We start from the raw sequence: 22,560 nt of genomic DNA, 5'->3' as shown, positions 1-22,560 counted from the left end.
ACAGAAAGATAAATTATTTCTGTCTGAATACCAGCTTAGTCCTAATTCTCATATTTCTTGCAGGAGCTTTTGTTAATCCTCTTTTAGCCATAAGGAAGAAAAACCCTTGATAAATTAGGAGTAGTCTTTGCTGTCACACCTAGAGCTATTAAATGTGGCATTGTCTATGAAGTTGTGCTTCGCAGAGGAAGACTAGAGTCAGTATTGAAATAACAGGTTGTTACTAGTCTATACCAAATCGCAATGGTGCTGTGCTTGTTCAGTAAATGACTGAGCCTGATTTCAAGTGTGTTGCAGTAGGACTGGGGAGCAGCAGGATGAGGAGGGTGCCCCATGCAACAGGGCGTTAGGTTTATCTGGAGGATTTCTGCACCCATTCTAGCTTGCCGAGAGAAATGTGGCTGATGTGTGGGCAAAAAAATTCCTTAATCTAAATGCTGGTCCCATGGAAGAACCTGAAAGTTTGGCACTGACACAAAAGCAGCCACATTGGATGCACACCTCTGCCCTTGACATTTCTGGAATAACTTTACTCAGAGCCTCGTAATCTCTCAATTTTCCAGTAGGGCTGGGACATTACTGTAGGATTTGCTTTGTGCAGAAAGGCAGAGAGTAGTCCCCAGGTATCACTAACCCTGGGAACTGTTCGTTGAGCTGGGACTCAGCAGCAGTGCTGGGTGGCTGAGATGGAGGACTGAATACTTGCTCCCTGGCTGAGGAGCAGGTTAAGCTCTGCAGCTGTGAACTAAATGCACTGCTTGGCTTCACAGGGTTTCTCACCATGGATGCTGATGAAGCCAGGATGTGGCTAATGTTTGTTCCCAGCTTCAGTGCTTGAGGGAACAAAAACTATTATAAAACAACTCTAATCTCCATTGTTAGCTTCAGCCTTTATTTTATAATCTTAACTTGGCAAAAAATGTTTCTCTGTGTTCTGTTGATAAATAGCTTAAAGCCACACACAGCTTCTCATGTTTTAAAGGACATGCCATTGCTCAGGCCACCACCTTAACAAAGGCAGTCCTGTACAGGGTGCTGCTGGATACACAGCCCCTGGCTCCTCAACTGGCAGCCTGGAGATAAAGGACGGGAGCTGAAAGGATAAAGAATCTGCATTATTCTACACTAGGAGGAGGAAGACTTTTTCTTTTTTTTTTTTTTCAGCAAACAATACAACTACAGGGAAGAGGAATGTTAATTGCTCGAATCTACTTTGTATACAACAACAAACTAATAAGGCTGCGGTCATCTTTCTCAAATGTCAGAAGTCACAAGTCGGATAGCAGAACTGACTCGAGTGAGTTATGAAGGTCTTTTCCATGAGTAACTGCACATTGTCATTTCACAGTGCCATTCCCTCTGTCTTATCTGTATCAGGCCATTTGCTTTATACAAAGAATTTAGCCTTATATTTTCTGCTGTGGCTTTGAACATGAGGAATGCATTAAGGGAAATACCAAAGTTAAGAACTCAGAGTTTTCTCTGCGGTTAGAAAACGATGCTTTCAAAAATCAAAGTACTGTCTCTACAAGTTAAATCTACAAAATATTAAAATTGGTTTTGAAAATAAAATTAGTCTTTTGGGATATTTGTATTTGTGCAGATATGCAGATGTAAATTCAAAAGTTGGAAAGTTCTTTTTCTAATACATGTGTCCTCTTTAAAACAAAAGAGATCTCATGAATGACAAAAAGTTTTAGTGAAAATATTTATTAAAAAATCAAAATACATCTAGATCCAAATTTTTATTTATATTAATACTTGGCACTGCAAGAGAGTCATCAATTGGGGGCATGTAGCTGAATCCATTTAAAACTACTTTGGTTCCTATGTTATATAATGTATTTTTACTATAACTGAGAATCAGACCGTTCTCCTGTATGTGATAAAATCTTTCAAATGAACTCAGTTAAAAAAGCTGGTGATGTTTCTTCTTAAACATTGGGAAAAAACCGCAAACAAACAAACAAGAAAAACCCAAAATCAATCCTGCCAAAATGGGTCACATTTCTTTTCTACAGCAAAGGAAAATTGTTTCAGTTCCTGACTTGGTCCCACGTAGTGTCTTGAAATGAGAATTGTGAGAGAACAAATCAGTCAGTGACAACACACACCAAACAGACCCATCATGTCCTGGTCCTGAGAGCTCCTTTGGGCCAGCGCAGGGGGAATACGAACCATCTACATCCATCTACAGTATTCTCTAAATGAGGTGCAACACTTCCTACACTGAACCACTATCCAGCCAGAGTATTTCCACCACCTAAAGCACAGAACAGTGGCTACTCACCAATTGCTCTGTATCTTGCTTGGAATCCAAAGCCTGTAACGTGGGAGTCAGTGTAGAAGTTGAGCAGCATAGGTCCAAAGACACTGACTGGGGCAGGGAGATCGTTACCACAGAGCGTGATGAGAGGATGTGAGGTAACCCTTGTCCCTCTGAAGATGCTTACTCCATCATAAAGACAAATCCTGCTCAAGAGTGCTGGGGCTGCATGGACATATAATGCAGAAGTGTTAGCAGCCTGTTTTCTGTGTGATTTACTGAGCTGCCAGAATATGCAGACCTCGCACAAGATGAGAATTAAATTTTATATGACCTTCCATTCCAGGACCTCTGGATCTTATTTGCTTACTGAGGAAGCACATGTCAATTTTTAACATGCAGAAAAACTAAGGCAGAAAAAGGCAAAGAGACCTTGTATTTAAGACATCAAATTGGTCTCATTCAACACATCACCTGGAAAAGGCTCCAGGTCCCTTGAGTTAGTGAGAGTTCATAGTTAAGTGAACACCATCTATGAGGAGATATGAGGACCTCACAAAAGTATGGATCTCCTCAGCAATAAAAGCAATGCACCTTTTGTTACAGGCAGCCATTGGGAAAATGAAAAAATAGGCCATACTCTAACATATTTCAAAGCTGACTTCTTCCTCTCTGAATTCCCTCAAACTTTGGAGTACCTAAACTCAGATTCTTCAGCTTGACTCAGAAGACAAATATTGTAAATTTAATCTTGCAGTTTGCAGTGGAATGCTGTTACCTGTGGCAGTCAGTGGAGATTTGGAGGTGACTATGCAATAGGAAAAAACCCAATGATTTTAAAGAGCAATCTGCTTTAGGGGGCAAATTTCTGAAGGCATTAGGGTGAGTGGAAAGCTGCCCATTCAGAAACACTAAGAAACACAGAAATAGGGAATGTAGCATTCTGGTGATTTTCCCCATTGTTTTTTACTTGCTCATTTGCAGTTAGTTAGGTTTCTGGAGGAATGAGCCATCCTCTCCAACTCCCTGCCCTACCTTCCTGACTTTTTAGCCACTTCACCACTTGCAACCAGATTTGACTGAGGCGAGAGGTCTCAAATGTTCATGTAAGCTTCATGAAGGTCAGTAGCTGAGTTAAGAGTGCCAGAAGAATGTCCCCAAAGAAGGACAAGCTGTGCTTTCAGTATAAGGGCTGCAAGTTTGGGCAGAGATCTGCTGAAGCACCAGCCATCTGCACCTTGGGAGCTCAGAACCATGTCACCACCTCCTTGCCCAGCTGGGAGCTATAAGCACAGGGACAAGTTGGTGGTACCCAGGGTGATACCACCAAGGGATGTACGGTGGAGCTACAGAGGTTTGGTATCATGTGGGAACAAGAAAGGAGACACATGGCTTATGCAAGAAAGCTGGATTAATGCTGTCAGTGAAAAACACAGCACACATCTTCTGAAAAACAAGCTTCATTTTTGTTATGCTTATAGAACAACTCCATGTTTTCTTTTTCTTTGTCATTTACAAATATATGGAAGCTGGGGTGTCACATGTTCATTGAGGTTATCATGTTGAGCAATCTGTAGTAACAATGGGGCAGCTACTTAAGCTGCAAAGGATTAATAGGGGATTACCTAAATTTAATGGGAGAGATGCTGAGCCTACTCTTGCAGCAGAGTGATTCCAGCAGATTGTCCAGCCAAAACAAGCTACTTTCTAGTGTTGTAGGAATCAGAATGACTTGTATGGAACAGGATGACAAATAGGAATGGAGTGATAATTCTCTTTCACAAGAACAACAGAAACTCCCAGGAGTCAGATATATTTTAGATCCTCTCTGGAGTTTTAATTCAAAAATTCCTTCTCTCTCAATGAAGACAATAAATTCTAACATCTTTTACAATTATGGCAATAGTGAAATATGGTTCTTGTCTGACTCTGATAAGAGTAACTAAGCTAAGCTGAAAACAACCAGCCACGTCAGATAGCTGATTACATTATATTGTTACTTAAATAATTAATTATAAATATTCTTCATGTGCTACCCTATAATGACAATACTTGATAATGTGATACAATTAAAAAACATAATCAATTATAAAATGCAAAGAAATTTTTAAAAATATGAAATGGAGACAAATGCAGTTTCAGAATGGAAAAGATTTGAGAAAGCAACACAGGAAGCGTGGAGAAAAGCATGAAGTAAAACAAATTACTCAGCAAAGCGAGTGTCCATAACACCTGTCACAGGTTGTTTTGAACTTCTGCACTGGAAAGAATAAGGTGGTTGACATAGGATTGTGAGCAAAAGGGTTAATTTCTAGATTTGAATCCTCATTTTTTGGGCCAATACTGGCAGGACTGATGATTGTTTGATCTCTATCCTGTAACTCATTCTCTCATTTACATTTTTCCTTTATTTCTCACCAAACTAAGTGCATTGTTCTGTAGATAATCCCCAGCCTCTACACAGAAGCAGCACATCATCAGCAATTCTTCTTTGTGGTTCATTTCCTCTAATTCTATCTTAGATCTTTTCTAGTCCAGTTTCTGTCCCTTGTACTGCAATGGAACAGCTTTCACGAGTCTCCAGAGATCTTTTGTGAGCCAGGTATCAGTCCCACATATTCTTTGAGCTGACAGGCAGTTTCTACGTAGCTAGCACTGTTTTTCTTCATAAAACCTTGTCTAACTAAGAACTTTTGCTCATCCTGCTGGTATTACTGTCTTCTCTCTTGTAATTCATCCATGGGGATTCAGTGAGACATCTCCTGTCTTTCTCTCTTTACCTCCATGTTAGCTCTGTATAATCTCATTTGCAAGGACAGAAGCAACTACTTTCTCTATGTTGATGAGCCCATAAGTCTACTTCCCTCCTCCAAGCCTCTTTCTGTTCAGACTAGAATCTTATTTCTGTGTCTCAAAAAAACCATTCAATAGGAGAACTTTTTCCCCCCTCAAGTGTTCCCTTGCATGTTCATTCTTTTCAGTCTCATCATTTTGCCTGCCCTCGTTAGGTCCATGTCTATGATTTGGATCTCTCTAGGTCTTTACATGTAGGCTAGATGTAAATATTGTAAAATTCTTCCAGGTATTATCCTTCTGATAAACCCTTTCCTCACAGAAATGACTCTCACAAGAGAAATAGTGGTTTTTCCACACGGATACTGTACCTTTTATTTCTCTAGCCTTGACAAACTCACCCCCATAACCAAACACAACAATGCAGGTGACACTATAAGAAGCAAGTGTCAATCTATGCAACTTCATGAAACACACATATCAAAAGAAAGGTTCTGTAACCATTATCAGTTTGGCACTGGAAGAGCCATTCTTCAGGCTGCAAGGAAATCACAGAGACTAAGCCAAACTCCATTCATAGGGTTAACGTTTTTCTGCTTAAATCTTAAGAATGTTGTGTAAGCTATTGTCTATGGCTTCCTGTAATAGTCAATGGGTAAAGAGTGAGGGAGGCCTTCAGATGGAAATTCATTCCACTTGTACAACACATTTGGTTTTGAGTTTAAAGCACTTTTTTACTTCACTAGAGGAGGAGATAAATCTAGATGATAATCTAAATTAGATGTCTATTTTCAGGGACTCGAAGTCAGATAAGGAGAATTTTGCTACCTACTGGGAAGCAGCCAATTTAGATTAAATTTTGATGACAAAATCAACAAATGCAGTTTCTTCCAGTTATCTTGTGCTCTGCTACTTGCTATATTTAGTACTTAATACATATTTAATATTTAGTACATGCATGTCATGTTCGTTTGGTTCCGGATCCTGACATTGTATCACTGCAGTGGGTTAACTGCCTCATTTGGAGTCATTCTTTATACTCAGAACAGGCGTCTCATCGTAATTGAGAACATAACTACAGCAGAGATCTGTGACTAACCCATGAAGACATTCAATTTTGTACCAATGTGCCACTGCACTATAGCCAATTACCTTCTGCCTTCTAATTTTCTGGAAAAGATATCTTAACTAGTTAAAGTCAATGAGATATGTATGCCTTACAGGCCTTATTTTAAATACTGCTTTTCATTACTAAACAACCATGAAAAAACCAACTGGACTTCTTTCAAGAGGTCAAAGAGGTAGTGAATTATGTTAACTGGACATGTAGCTAAACTTTAAAATCCCAATACAGAACATCTGTACTTGTGTGGTTAAAATTTTAAAGGCCACACTCTGCTATAATTTAAGGAGGTGCAATGCTTGCTTGCATATGGAATAACTAGAAATGTTTTTAACAGATGCTGCCAAGCATTGTCCTGCTTTTGCTAAAGAATTAAGGTTGTTCACACTGGAAACTGTTAGGCACATGTGCTGAACATTTTCAGAGGGACTGCTGAATAGGTTTTCACTTCTGCGTGATAGCTTGCAAGATGGTGGTTTCAATCCTCTTTTCAATTTAAACCCAGGCAATTTCTCTTTGTTATGGGGATGTATTTTAAGATTTTGTGAAAAATACTAATAATCGACTACTGGAGAGTGTCACACTTCCTCTTTTAAAACCAGATATCCTTTAGCTCATATCCATTCTTCTTTTCTTTCATGTGACTAAACAATTTTAGTTTGTGTAGCCTAAGGAAGCCTATAACAATAAAGAAGTAAGTTGCCCTGCAGGAAGTAGAATATTTTTAGTATTTATTCAGGTCTGTGTTAATTATTTTGTCTCTATCACTTACCTCTTTGCTTTAACCTTCTTGATAATAAAAGCTTGAATCCAGTTATAAATTAACTGAATGCACAGACAGAATACAGAACAGTAATGTACTCACAGAGGTGTCAAAATTGCCATCATCTGATGCAGTCTGATGTTTAGTCTGTCTGCTGAATAATAATGTCTTCTACATGAAGAAATTATGTAATTTCTGTGGTTTACATGTAATTTTAAAAAAAATCTTTAAAGTAGCCATTCATATTAGGAGATGCAAAAAAATGTTTCAGAAAAAATTGTAGTCAAATCAGATCTTTGTCTCAGACCTAAATTAAGGTTGGACCAGAAGAATTTTCTGACTTTATTGTTTGGTCTGAAGAAAAACTCAAGTTACACACTCCAGCTTAGTAGCAAATAACTTGAAAATCTCTTTGTCTAGATGACTTCAAGGGAACCAAACTAAAATGGCTTCAAAATATGCAGTGCCACCCGAGTAGATTGGACGTACTGATTCCTCTGTGTTATCATGACATCTCCACCCATAAAAATTCCATCCTGTCAAAGTTAGGAAAGTTTTACCATTCACATCAGTGACAGGGAGAAATAACAATACCTGTTATTTCTTGGCTAAATGCTGCCAAGTTTAAAAATCTTGACAGGGACTTCTAGTCATGGGTATATACATGGTAACAGCTTTTCTACATTATCAGTTACTGTAGTTTTTCACCTAGTTTCACATTTATATGTTCATACATCCTTGTAAAACACCGGATCTTATTTGTATCCATTTTAGCAGTTAAGGAAACAGAAGCACTGAAAAGCAAAACAGCTGGCCTAAGATCAAAAAGATTAGAAGATTCAATGGCTAAAAGGCAGAAACAAAGACCCAAATAGGCCACAGTGACTCATCTGCCAACCACCTCACAAATTTGCAGCTTCACTGCTGCAAGATATTGCAGCAAGTAAGACCTATCTTCACTCTTCTGGAAGCCTTCAGAGACGCAAAACTAAATTCTGGAAGTTCTCTGTGTAAATGTTTGGAAATGATTTTCAGAATGGACCGGCAAATTAAACCGTCGACCATTTCCCATTGTGGAAGACTTGTATATTTTCAAGTAAGAAGTTACATTTCATGGTACATACTGAAATTATGAAGAACCAGTTACCTTCCAAGTGGAAAGTCTCAAACTCTAGGATCACCAGTGACTGTGGTCCCTGATCTATGATATAACTGCAGTTCAAGTTGTTATCATACTGACTAGGGTAGTTAGGAGAGATGATACGACCTGCAGGTCTGGTGAAATTTACTCCGCATCCTGCAAACATAAATAAATAAGACATAGTTACAATCCAGGTGATAACATCATTCTAGTTTTGTAGTGAGAAAACCAATAATAAATAAAAGGACCTCATATCTCCCTAAGAGGTTGGACAAAAAACACCAGCGAGAGTAGTATATGATGGCAAAAGTAGGTCTTACACACACAGAGAAGTGGTTTAGGTAAGCACAGGGCCTTCCTGCCTACAGCCTCGCACAGTATCTTGGATAAGACCAGGCCGTAGCCCCAGTTCACTGGCCAGAAGGGCACAGCACTGCTGTTCTTATGGGTTTGGAGTCTGCATGTTTCAGAATCCCTTGGTACATACAAAATATCTGAAATGGATGGGGATTATTGGGTCACATCTGCCATTTAGCCGCTGTTTGAAACTGTCCATGTTAGCCCAGGTGGTATCATTCTTGCTTCATTTCTGACAGCCAGTAGGATGCACTCTGCTGTAGGGCCATCTCTGGGTTGCTCTGCTATACACAGAGGCAGTAAAGGTTTTCCACCCAGAACTTCTCAAGTACACAGAGCTGTTCATTTTCATGGAGCTCCTCTGATCCTAATGAGTTGCATGGCCTTGGGATTTCTCTTTGTTTTAAGCTACAGACTTAAAAGAGTGCAGTGCACAGTGAAATGCTGGTAAAAGATTAGGAACAGGCATATGAAGCTTGTGATTGTCTCCACTAAGTGGTTGTTAGTTGTTACTAACAATGGTGCAGACGTTATCCCAAAAAAAAAAAAAAAGGCATTTCAGTTCAGAATTCTGTATCCTTTAACAGTGTCTTCCTCTAAGCATTTGATTTCTCACTGTGTTAATCTCAATCCAGTGAAGGGAAAGCAGTTTCCTTTGGCAGCACCCTGCAAAAAACCCAAACCAACAGCAACTGAGCACTAGCTCCTGCACTTCTGATGGGTTTGACCATCACAAAGCACGTGCCGTGGTTAAAGAAATGGAGAGGCCCACTCAAGAAATGCCACTTGAGCTACATGAAAGGCAAATACAATAAAGTCAAGCGAAGCAAAGATCAGAGCAGGTGGTAAGGAAACATTTCTTTTTCTGAGAGCGGTTTATGTGAAGGGCGTGGGCTACACCTTACACTGAAGAAATTACCACAGTTTCAGCATGTTGCTTGAAAAGAAGAACAGAGATAAAAATTCTAAAGGAGGAGCAGATCCTTATTCCGTTTTAAGAAAATTATAGCTTTAGCTTCCAAGCAGTTTAACTACAGAGAAACAAATTCTAAAAATTTAAATCCTATTCATTTATTTTCAGCAAAGGCAAACGTGGCTAAGAATAACTACAAAGTTTAAACTGCATGGAGAATCTTTGTCAAGTCCAACACTGGAGCATAGAGTAGCACCATTGCATTCAGTAAGGAAACTCTTAGTTTCAAAAGCTGGGTAGAGGCTTAAATACTTTGTTGGGCTGAGGTCTGAATTGCTACACACAGATCAAACTAATCCAAAATGGACTAGTAGAGCAGCCATCTGGCTTTAATATTACTTACTGCTTATGAAAGTTGCAGAGAAACCGGGTCCAGGAGCATCCTGAGACTGAAATACTGTAGTTATCACATTGTTTGGAGCAATGACACGATCAGGAGCTGAACTTCCACATCCTGTGGTTAACAAAGCTAGTGGTGCTTCATCATTTCCTCTCCACACCTGACAAGCCCAGATTGGAAATGGTTTAGTACTTTCAAAGACATAGCAGACTGGGTAACCTAGCAGGAACTGCACATGCATTGTTCCTTCCATGAACTTAGGGTAGGATTCATCTCATACAGAGTGTTAGAGATCTAAATCGGAGCCAATCACTCTCCATTTACTCAACAGTCAGTGGAGACAAAAAAACTTCTGCAAGGAATGAATCACAGTGAATAACTTGGGTTACCAGGGACCTCTAAAGGGCATCTTGAGATCATTTGCTTGAAGCCCTGCTGGTAGCAGAACTGACAAAGATCAGGCCCAGGGAACCCAAGAAAAACATTTTGTCCATTTTGTCTCTGTTAACTTATCTCCATACACCTTATGAATATGAATATCTGCGTATACAATGAATTATTAAAGGTAATCCTTATACTATTCATGTCAATAAAACCCAAAGCTGTCATGCTAGGGTAATACAGAGGCATCAAACTGCAAGATCTGGATCCTTAGTATCTAGTCTTGCTAGTAAAAAATTATTCCATTTTTGTTATGTTGCATTCACTTGTTCAATGACAAGTATAAAATAATGTAGACAGTTAACAAAATAATACAATTGACAAAAAATATAAAGAAAAATATACTTTAAAAAAAATATTACTTCAACTGTACCAATAGCCAATTTAATTTCAAACAATGCGTTCAAGAAGCATGTGCATGTTTATGTAGATATTTAAGTGAAACTCTCTTCAAGTTAATACTTAGGTTAAAATAATAATTCAGTTTAAAACTTGTACTTGAAGCTCACAGTTTAAGCACTGAATTTCAACACACATATAAAATGAAACACAGGCATAAATATTTGGCTGTTTTGAGTCCTTAAATAATTTCCTGAATCAGGATGTTTATTGCCAAGGATTTAAAATGTCTGCTCTAAAAAATAAACAAAAAAAATTAATAATAAATTTACTTTTCATCAACGTGTTTGAACAGGGTTTTTTTACTGGTACTTTATACCAAAATATATATTTTTTTTAAAAATGGATTTTTAAAATAATGTGTTTGAAAGAAGTCTAGTGGAACTAGAACAACCACATGAAATTGTGATTGCAGTCAGCAGCCATCTAGAAGGGGTTAGCCAAGGGTTAGTCTGTAAGTGTAGGCATATGAATCATCCCGTTCATCTGGCCAGGTGTTTGAGGCAAGGGAGGCTCAAAGGATTAATATAAACAGCCTGTGGCCTAGCCAAGATTTTGCAAAGTCACTATTGATTTCAGATTCCTCTTTTTTGACTGCTCGGCTTGGAATGAATGGAAGAAACTTACACCTGTTCCACAGTTTTTCATACCCAGACATCTTCGTACGTCTCAAATTGGACATTAAAAAATGGAGGTGGACATTGCTAAAAATTTCAGGTTTTTCTCCGTGGAGAAAATCTCCAATTTGCATAGTTTTGACCATGTCATTCAGGACAGTTTAGAAACTGGAAATTAAAGCATCTTTACTGGGTGGCATTAAGACTTTCATAGTGAAATTTATTGTAACACATTACATCAATTAATCAGTGGGGCAGGCTATGAAAAGAGAAATGTAATAGTATTTTTCCCACAGCCTTAAAAGTTAGTAGGTATAGACCAGATGTACAGCTGCTCGAGTCTTCCTACATGTTGTCAAATGATGTTGCCCTTTATTTCAAGTGGGAGTTGTACTGCTGTGAAGAATGAGCAAAAAAATCACTGAATGTATGCCAAATGCCCGAGGAAAAAAAAACACTGAAAAATTCAAAGCATGTCTTCTTCATTCTATCGCTTTGAAAACAAGTGGCTCTTGATAACCTATGAAAGATAAGAATGCTATCTTTGTTCTTTGAGATTAAAAAAAAGAAGGATTAGTGCAACTTGAACAGTTTATGCACTTATAAAGAAGTTTTATAGCATTATAGTGTCTCATTCCTGGTTTTTTTACTCACTGAAGTAATTAAAAAGGCCTTTTAATTACAGTATGTACTCTCATTATTTCCTGGTTCTGAGTCATATGTGCTTTTTGATAGTTCTTCATTTTTGGGGCAGCATGTATGGTGGTGGGACCCTGTGGGACGTAGAACCTCCAGAACTGATAAAAATTAAAAATATACATGCCAGCTCTCAAGGCATACAGAAAATTGACTATATTGGTACAAGGACTTCAGTTTATATTTCCTGAATTTTGTACTAGCGATCCTGAATTTTGTGTCTGACAATCCTAGCCATGATGATTACAAAACAGGATTCTGAAATCATGACTTCTTAAAGCATTGCTATGCTGACGTAATGCCAACCATTATTTTACCTTCACATAACTGCTCTGGCAGCTTCCGTTGCTATCTGGAATCCGGAAGTTACTGTGGAAGTTCATCTCCAAGTGTTTGCTTTCATGCGTAATAATGGTCCATGTGCATCTGGTGTTCATGGGAAAGTTCTGAGGCCAGTGAGGGGACTTGATCGTACCGTTATCTGAATGAATGATTCCACCACATCCTGGAAAAATAGCAACAGGTGGGAGAAATGTTCAGATTGTCTCTGTTGGTGTCAGCTTTGAATGGCTGCTTGCTTCTGTGGCAAGAGCAAGAGAGGAAAGCCCTGACACCCATTCAAAATTCATTTACCCCTCTTCTAGTTAATTTTCCACCTCCCACCATTGGAGCAGGGAGGTAGTTACACTCTAGAGAAGTTCTATCTTTGTACTTCACTTTCTTTTTTCTTGCTAGTTCATACTTTTGCTCTTGTTCATCTATATACTTCTGACAATTAGAAGTGAGTATTGCTTAGAGACAGAGTGAGAAATCGTTAATGAGGAACTTCTCCTGAGACTGTGCAGGTTCCTTCCCACACCCCACAGCGTGCACATCATGACCGAGCCATTCAGATCAGGACCCTAGGGAAAAAGACTCAATCTACTGCTGAATCCTTTTTTTTCTTCTCACTCTGCAACACGTGAATATTGCAGTTCCACATGTGAATCTACTCAAGCTACATCCGTTTATCCAAGGCAAAATGGTAATTTCTCCTCCACTCCAGGCAGTTCTGTGGATCTCAGTGGGATTATGGAGAGGGCTGAAAAACATGCCTTTAAAAATTGTTAACAGATTCCTCTATAAGGGGGAATAGCTGGTCGTGGCTCTGTGGCAGCTTATGTTCTTATACGTAATAAGTTTGTTAATTTGAAACATACTTGCAAATATCATGCCAAGAATAAATTACTAGGGCTATGTGTACAGTACTAGCAATCCATTATTATTTCAGAGGTTATGTAGCAAAAGGATGAATAAAGAGAAAAAAAAGGTTTACAACATTCTACTTTTTTTCTCTTAATTAAATATATATATTAGCTTTAAAAGGAAGATTTTATTTTTCATTCTTCTATGTTATAAATGGCAGTTGTGTTTAGCAGGACATGAGGCGAAGTTTTGCTCACTCATGCAGAATGTAAACCCAGAGATTCTCAGTGGACAAATGAGAAGCGAGATGAGGAAAGGAAACCAGGTACATAAAGAAAGAAATCTTTCACAGAGAGAATACTGACTATGCACATTGCATATGTATGTTAATCTCTACTACCTCATTGGCCTTCCTTGTGCCAGTGACAACAGGCAACAGTGTCAAAAACCCACTTAAGTGACAGTGAATATTCACGCAAGCACAGACTATTGATATGGTTAAGGCAGCGCTCCAACAACTGCCTTTGTGAATACTGATAGATCATTAACTGATGGAAAGCTGATGAGCATCAGCCAGGTTTGCAGTTGGAGGTGACACTGGGGAACACACTGACAGCTCTGTCCTGAGGTAGGAAGGCACAGTGAATTCTGCCCTGCCAGCAGCCAGCACATCTACACTTGCCTTTAGTCACCTCCTGAAGGTCAGTATGCAAGTGGTGAGCCACGTTGGTTTTTTTTTTTTAACCCAGAGCGATGATAATTTCAACAGAGGGAAGGTAGATTTTTAAAATATACCAATTCAATCCTGCATGTGTACCACCTTCAAAAGCGTACCAACATCTCCACTAAAGTGGAAGAGCTTTAGGCTGCTGTCACATGTGCTCTTTGAGAAGTTCTGTCTTCCTCTCTGTTTTGAAACTGACCTCTTTCTAGTTTTAAGTGTTTAAACCAAATCAAACTCTGAAACAATTGTTATTCAAGAAATGAAATGTCTCATAGTCACTGACAATAGATGCCACTGCTGGGAGGATAATGGGCATGGTATCAATTTACAGACATCAATAAACTGCTAGTGGGAGGCTTAAAAAGTTCAAAATCTGTCCAAATTTGATTTCATTGTGTGAGATCAGACAACACTGGTTTAATACTTGACTTTTTTACTGCTGGCTTCTCTCAGGAATGCTGAAGATGTTGGCATGTATTTCTTTTGTTCTTCAATGTGAACTTAATTAAAGAGGAGAAATCCTATTGCATTTTGTGGTTGGAAAGCGCTATATAGGCATGATGTACTGCTATGTTAGACCTGGCAAAACCAGTATTTTTTCTCTTACCTAGAGATTCTGCTGTCCATGTTGCATAAAAGCCACCTCCTTGAATTGAGTGATCCGAGTTAAAGATGATGACTAGCTTGCTGGAGCCAGACTGAATAGTCCCAGGGGATGTGTTTCCACAATACCTTCCTATGACAGGAGACCCAGGAGAGCCACCATTCAGGATAGTAACTGAGTCCCATTTACAAAGTGGGTGATTTTCAATGTGGAAGGCTGTAAAAGTAAGCTGCAACACACAGAAGCGACATTCAGGAGCTAACACCAGCCACCAGTGGAGAGGTTAGAGCAATTCCATGGAGATCCTGTACTCATCCTAGCACAATGATTTCTGGGTATGCTCAGAAACCCAACCCTCAGTTCACCTTGATGCTTTCCTGCAAGCATTGCTTGAAGTCTTGCCACTAACAACAGCTACTTAGCATGAAGATAAATGGAAGAGGAATATACAGGTTCAAAACTCGCATTAGTGGGACATAACCATATATTTGAACCTACATATATCCTTCAAAATGGCCTTGAGTATGAGCAGGTGTTGAACCACTTTCCTCCTCTCAAGGCTTCTGGTCATGAAATCTGAAATTACACATTCAAATATAAGTAGCTATGTAAGCAGAAAGCCTTGCATTTTTTTCTTCCTAATTTTGAATCAGAATACTTAACAGTTGCTAAAAATAATGATAGTTTTCATTAAATCTGAGAGAAACAGTTGCATGGTTGGTTCCTGTGAGCCTGGATGCATCACATAGATAGACTGGGCTGGGCAAGCAGCTTCTGACCCTGTCTTCCTTCTACACTGATGTCATTTGTCCTTGTACGATACACACATGGGTGGGATTTCCAGGTCAAAGATTTAGATTGCTGATTCAGTAGACTCCTGGCGTTGTTGATGTTGAAATATTGATGTACACTAATGACTGCCTGGCCTGCTTCCAATAAGTTGTTGGGGTTTTTTGCCAGTTCCAGGACTATGATCTTTGTAGAAAAGTTTAGCAAAACACAGTACTTCTTCTGTAACTTTTGTGTTTATTCATTTCCAGAAGAACACTGCCTGAGGTAAAGACCAAATACAAATTTAGCTCATATGGTTTAAGTTTGGAAATTTACCAGCAACTAAAACTGGCAGCTTATGCTGGAAAAAGTTAGTCTGCCTTCACTGAGGGGGCTGCTACTCAGTCCTTTTAAAATATAAATTTACTTCCATTTGATTGAGATTCGTTCTGCTTTAAACAAATTTGTGGATTATATAGAAATGTGGTGTTCTACTAAAATAATCCTGTATTCCCTGAAGTAAGTACCTAGGCAGTGGTCAGAATATCATGTAACAGAATAGTTAGGACTATGGTTTTTCATTTCTAAGAAATACTTTTGTGGTTGAAATCAAGGAAAATATGACAAGGACATTAGTGAAAGACATTACGTATGAAAATCTGCAATGTGTTTTTACAAAATTGCTTTTCAGATGTTTTTCTGGCATGGACATCACCTGTTATTGATTGGACCTCTTCTCCAAAGGATCAATTAAGTAATTCAGTGAGTGAAGTTTAGAACTGCTTCATCATAAAGGTGCTTAAATTGGTGTATCAGCAGTCTTGCTCAAGAAAGTAGCATGTCAGACAGCCCATTAATAAGTATTGGCAAATAAGAGTAGCAACTCATTGGTGTAATTTGTGCCAGCAATCATCTTATCTTCCAGATTAACCATTAAGACATGAAAGTAACTTTCTAGTGGCTTGTAACTTTTCTCCAGAGATGAACAAACTGCAGCCTCGCGTATATTCTCAAGATAATGAGAATATTCATGCACAGCTAATAACGTAAGTTATTTTAGTTTCCTAAACGTAGAAAGTAATTGTTTAAAGGAGAAATTGGTGCTGTGTTTTGAGGTCAAGTGGGATCCTTCTGCTTTACAAAAAGCACAATCTAGTTTGGTTGTGTTATCTTCATGTCTTGTCCCTCTTTCTTAGATAAGGCTGATAGGAAGCTATTTAATTCCCCCACATATCTGATTTTCCAAATCGTCACACTTTTCCTCAAGACTCAGAAGGTGCTCCTTGCCACTGTGCACAGTGGCACTCCTGCCAGCTCTGCACACAATCATGGCATTGTGTTACTCACAGTGATGGTTTCACCTTCAGGGGCTTCCAACAACCAGGAGCAGTGATTGAGATTGCTGTAAGGCTCTGGGTAATTAGGACTTGAGATAACTCCCCTTTCTCCTGACTGTATACCACCACAGGCTGAAGAAAAAAGTAACATGTCAATATATTTTAGGAACTGATTATAATCAAATGAATGGAAGATTATTCAGCTTGTAATAGTACTAAAATATATTTAAGTTGGACTGATATAGATAAGGATGAACAATTTATCTGGGAAAAATCCAAATTTTAAAATCTTTGTCATTGAATAGTGAGTAAACAGATGCAAGACCTTGAAACTTTGCATTCATTCTGATACTTAATATAGCTCTGCAAAACCTTTGCCAGCTGACACTTAGAGCTGCTTCTTCCATCTTCCATTTATTTATCTCAGATTCCTAAGCAAACTGGTGCCATTCTTGGACCGACACAATCAAGTCAAAAACTTACTGATATGTCTAGATAAGCACCAAGGCTAAATTTGGCAGTGACAGAAAGAATAGTTTTGTTGGCATATAAATGGCAAAGTGGTATAATTTGCACTGATGTGGCTTTAAGTGGATTTCAAAATGAGTGCAAAGGCTCAAGCAGCACAATGCATTGCAGCCATGCTAGCACTCTGGAGGCCTATTTGAAGTAAGTCAAACTTGGCTGGTGTTACCTGTTACTTTGTCATTCCCAAGAGCAACCAGCTGTTCTGAGTGTTGCACTGCATTGCAAAATCTCAAATGCGGTTCAGGGAATGGGAACAGTGAGGCAGAAAATAAACCTGAAAGTTCAATTGCTAGCATATGCTTGCTTCAGATGGGTATAAGTAATGGCAGGCACTGTGTAACTTTTGAGGACCATTTTGAGAGTTGGTCCCATTGTGTGTACTCTCAGTATCATGAAGTGAATGGCAGCATTCCCCAGAATGGCCTCAGTCATCAAGGGCTACAGTCTATCAAGCCATTTACCTTCAAATGTGTAATGGGCCAAGAATCCTTTATCTTCTGTGTTTTCATCACTTACAAAGTGTACCCAGATCTGAGGGGCAGCTATGACTAGTGGCACAGATGGTGCAGCCTGACCACAAAGTCTGGCTATTAGCTCTCCATCAGCATCCCCTGAGTAGAGAAAAAAAAAAAAAGTATGCTATTTGAATCCGAGAAGAGCTACAATAACATAAAGAAATACATAGGGCCAAACATGCATTTCATTTTGTTTTGACTAGAAAATCAAGAAAAGTACATATCACACTTACTAAATGATCATTTGATATGGGTATAGGTAGAGTACAGCAGTTCGTTGCTGGGGACTAAACCTCAATAAGAGGAAAGTTCTCTCCAAAGCAGCAGTAATGATCATTTTAATATCAAGTGCTCCTTCTCTCCCTGCCCTGCCATCCTGCACACTTGCATTTTGTACCCATCAGACCCAAAAAAACAGAAAGTGTCCCAAAACTGCAGACATTTTGAGGCAGAACTGTAGGAGGAGATGGCCCAAAGACCTGATCACATGGAAGCTTATTGAATCCATGTATTTGTGACATCCTCTTTAACAACAACAGGGATTTTGAGTTTTCAAACATATAGGAATGTTCTTCATTCGTGAACAAGCTGTCACTGCTGTATTAACAGTGGGCACCTGTTTCCTAGGGACCTCAACATACTGTTCTCTGTATTGCAAAAAAATTCCAGCATTTGCTCAAATAATTGGAACCTAAAGGGAAAACAGAGGACAGGACATTGCACTTCTGTGATGCTGATTATTTACTCATGTTGGTGTAAGCTCTCATCTAGAAGTATCAATTTCTGTTTATTACTGATAATTTATTACTGATAATTCTGATTTTCTGTACATTACTGATATATTCTCAGGAAAAGGAAAATAAGTTTAATAGCATTCCTCGTGACAATGGCAATGACATTCCTGTTTGTCTCTCTAATAACAGCAGGCTGCTAATCTTAAAAGTCTACATTCAAAAGCAACCCTTAATTCCATGCAGAGTGGCAGGCTGTTCTTGTGAAAAAGGTAGTAAAGCAAGAGGGAGGAACTTTGAGCACTCTTCAAAGCTCTTTCATAATTATTTCAAGTAATGTGTCTGAGGAACACCATCTTTCTGTCATATACAGTGACACACCCTCCATTTGAAATGCTTTGAAGCACAGGTATAAAAGGTGACATATAATAAAATTCTATTAATGTAAATTACATAGTGAATGTAAAATATGGCTTGTTAACATGCACTAAAAATGATACTGAGATGTACAAGCAGAAAATGTTCATGATAAATTATGGTTTAAGAAAAAATAGTAATAACTACTTTGAGCATTAAAATGGGAAATGTAGTTTTTCTTTTTTGCGCTTCTTATGAAGTGATTGACTGCATGACAGATGTTCCAGGTTCCTCGGTCACCAATCACTGCTTTCATGAATGGCCAGCTGGCTAGAGATCTAGACTGCTGTTAAACAGAAAATGTAAATGGAAAGATTGTGCTGTAAGATTTCGTTCATACTGAAAGGAATAGTCTGAAAGACAAAAGCAAGAGTCTTCCAGAAAAGCCAAAAGTAAGGAGTATATTTCACAGTAGCAATATGCTCAGCTGTACTAACATGTATGGTCTGCATGCACGAACTTTATAATTCAATAACATAATACAAAGTCTTACCGTAAGAAATGTGAAATATTTTTTTCTCTTTTAAGTTTATGGATTTCTTAGTGTGTACACAAAGTCGGTTCTGATTTTTATTCATTCAGTACCATTAAGTGTGTGCTATGGGTAACTCAAAATAATTGAAACATCTCAGTTTCATTTGCAGTTTCTTGAGTGACTTACTCTTAAATCGGACCTTTCCGCAAATTCCCATCTGCATGAGTTTAGTCATGTTCTGCACTATTTGCATCTCAATGCTCATTAAATGTTACTTGTCAGCACACACAACTGAATGAGGGCATTCTGCCTTTGGTATGAGAGTGGTTGTGAAACTGAAGGTCCATTAGTATAGCAAAAAAGAACATTACTATTTAGATGGCAAAACTGTGTAGGGCAAAATAAGACTAAAATTTTTTATTTTTCCTTTGATTGTTTTGTCTGGAGGCCTGAGGTTCACAATAAAATGAGAACTGATGAGTAATGGACCAGATATATTTTACTATTTCTTTCTCTGAGTTCTCTTTCTATTATTTCCCATCCCCAGTGCATACATGGGAGGGAATTGTTAGGCTACACAGCTATGCGTACTTTGGCTCTACATGAGACAAACCAACAACATACAACCAAGAGCTCTCATTGAAACCAGTGCAAATGAGGATGTAATAGATTCAGGTTCTCAAATGCGGCCCTCATCCCAACCCCCCTCCCCGATCTGGTAAGTTAGAACTTGCTCTCTGTAGGACTCACAGATACAGCCTCTCAGTGAAGAAGATAGCTGGAGCTTCCAAACTGCTTTTGGCATTAGCTGAGTGACTTTCATATGTCATTTCCAGTTGCTTGTTCTTACAGATAGCTAAAGATGTTTAAATATGCAGAGATATTACTGGTGCATTAATCTCATAACTGTTCCCCTTTTAAATGCTTCATTCTGTATTTTGTGATGCAGTCTCACAGGAAATATGGATTTGCTTTTGGAGAATCATCTTCTAGAGTACAAAAGTGGGGTATGAAGTGGATTTGCAGCCCAGAGGATATGAATAATTAAAGCATTCTTTACTCCACTCCTGCTGTCTCTGAAGATATTTCAGGAGCAGGAAAAGAATGGCCTGTGGATCAAATAAATTGTTTTGATTACTCCAGCTTCTCCTGACTGCCACCTTTCAAGGGAGTTGAAGTGAAATATGCATTGTCCCTTGTAAAGAGAGAGTCAGGTGTGTATTGCAACCACCAAAACAATTCATCCCTCAAAGATAGATACCTATCCAGTATTTAATTTTCTCCCCTGAAAGAAAGGGTGACCGAATCCATGCATGCACTGTTCTGGCAGTGAAATCCCACTCCTGGTCTAGGAGGCAGCATGGAAGGCATGCATGTGAACGCTGTCAGATGTACAGATCCCACAACAACCACTCTCTACAAATACATATGAACAAGATTTGCCACAAACACAGTAGCACAACTGGAATCCTGATAGGCTTAATCCATTGTATGCTGAACATACAAACCTATTTGTAGCTCCAAGTAGTCATACTGGCAGACCTGGTGATGTTCCAAGTGGAAATCCTCGAAAGAGATATATATGGATGAATTATAGTGCGAGGGGTTTTCAATGGTCCATTCACAGTTCAATTTACTGGTGTAATTTTTGACACCGTCATAACCAGGAGAAGTGAAATTCCCACCTGCATATCCCATCAGGATTCCACCACAAACTGTGGAAACAAAATATATTTTTAAAATATAGTACTAAATTCTTCTGTGAAGAGAATCTTGCCCCTGTTTACTCTAATACGTGTATGTCAGCAAGCATATGTACTGATTAGGTCAAAACTTTTTCTATTTTCTTCCTCTTTTATAATTTATTGCTATGTACAAGAGAATTCTTGCCTACTGTTCCGGAATTTATTGGCAAGTCTTTAAAAATACGTGTGTAAAGCAAAGAAACAATTATTCACAATACCAAATAAAATATTTCAGCAGTGCTATCAACACAATGAACATTATTGAACATTTTGATAAAATCCCACTGCAGCTCCAGTTCAGTATTGCTCAGCCCTACACATTACCTAACTCTAGACTAGGGATTTTTCTGGAACATATCCTCAAGAGCAGTACACTCTTGCTATAGTAGGATGCTTAGGGGGAGTTGGAAAACCAAGTTCAAAACATTCAAGTCTGTAGTAATAAGGCTCTGCCAGCTGCCTCCTGTCTGAAGGCTGAGCTTACAAAAGTATATTAGCTGCACTCTTTCACAAGTTACAATAAATTAGTATCTCCCTGACTTGTTCAAGTTATCTATGGCCATATGCTTTTCATGGAATAGGCAACTTCAGATCACAGGATCACAGAATCATAGAATCATTTCGCTTCAAAGAGACCTTTAAGGACACCAAGTCCAGCCATTAACACAGCACTGCCAGGTCACCACTAAATAATGTCCATCAGCATCACATCTACACATCTTTTAAATATTTTCAGAGATGGGAACTCCACCACTGCCCTGAGCAGCCTGTTCCGGTTTTTGACAACCCTCTCTGTAAAGAAATTTTTCCTAATACCCAACCTAAACCTCCGCTGGCACAACTTGAGGCCATTTCCTCTTGTGCTATTGCATGTTACATTGGAGAAGAGACCAACACCCAACTCAATACAGCCTCCTTTCAGGTAGTTGCAGGGAGTGAAAGGGTCTCCCCTCCTTTTCTCCAGGCTAAACAACCCCAGTTCCCTCAGCCGTTCCTCATAAGGCTTGTGCTCTAGATCCTTCACCAGCTTCCCTGCCCATCTTTGGACATGCTCCAGCACCTCAATGTGCTTCTTGGAGTGAGGGGCCCAAAACTGAACACAGTATTCAATGTGTAGCCTCACCAGTGTCAAATACAAAGGTACAATCACATCCCTGCTCCTGCTGGCCACACTATTACTGAAACAAGCCAGGATGCTGTTGGCCTTCTTGTCCACCTGGGCACACTGCTGGCTCATGTTCAGCTGGCTTTCAACCAACACCCCCAGGTCTTTTTTCTCCAGGCATCTATCCAGCAGCTCTTGCCCAAGCCGGTAGTGTTGTATGGAGTTGTTGTGACCCAAGTGCAGGACCCGGCGCTTGACCTTGTTGAACCTCATACAACTGGCCTTGGCCCATCCATCCTGGTTGTCCAGATCCCTCTATAGAGCCTCCTGACCTTCAAGCAGAGCAGCACTCCTGCCTAACTTACTGAAGGAGAAATTGATCTCGTCATCCAGATCATTGATAAAGATATTGAAGAGAACAGGCCCCCATATGGATCCCTAGGGAACACCAGTTGTGACCGGCCACCAACTGGATTGAACACCATTCACTACCACAGAGATTGTGCCTGATCCT

At 39.1% G+C, this 22,560-nt stretch overlaps 1 protein-coding gene across 1 annotated transcript in view; it reads right to left on the bottom strand.

The window, feature by feature from the left end:
• The window catches only part of LOC104490013 (cubilin-like), a gene marked incomplete at its 5' end in the record, with an annotated part of 45,323 nt that overhangs the window by 17,947 nt on the left and 4,816 nt on the right, over positions 1-22,560 (bottom strand). The window contains 8 exons of the mRNA XM_010132242.1: positions 2,291-2,472; positions 8,086-8,242; positions 9,760-9,916; positions 12,227-12,414; positions 14,426-14,651; positions 16,541-16,662; positions 17,520-17,669; positions 20,705-20,911. Coding sequence (XP_010130544.1) covers positions 2,291-2,472; positions 8,086-8,242; positions 9,760-9,916; positions 12,227-12,414; positions 14,426-14,651; positions 16,541-16,662; positions 17,520-17,669; positions 20,705-20,911 — 1,389 coding nt within the window. The remainder of the gene's footprint in view (positions 1-2,290; positions 2,473-8,085; positions 8,243-9,759; positions 9,917-12,226; positions 12,415-14,425; positions 14,652-16,540; positions 16,663-17,519; positions 17,670-20,704; positions 20,912-22,560) is intronic.

This window comes from Buceros rhinoceros, unplaced genomic scaffold (assembly GCF_000710305.1).
Source record: "Buceros rhinoceros silvestris isolate BGI_N320 unplaced genomic scaffold, ASM71030v1 scaffold7820, whole genome shotgun sequence".
Lineage (NCBI taxonomy): Eukaryota > Metazoa > Chordata > Aves > Bucerotiformes > Bucerotidae > Buceros > Buceros rhinoceros.
The sequence above is the reverse complement of the archived record's forward strand: the minus strand, read 5'-3'. Positions and strand labels throughout refer to the sequence as shown.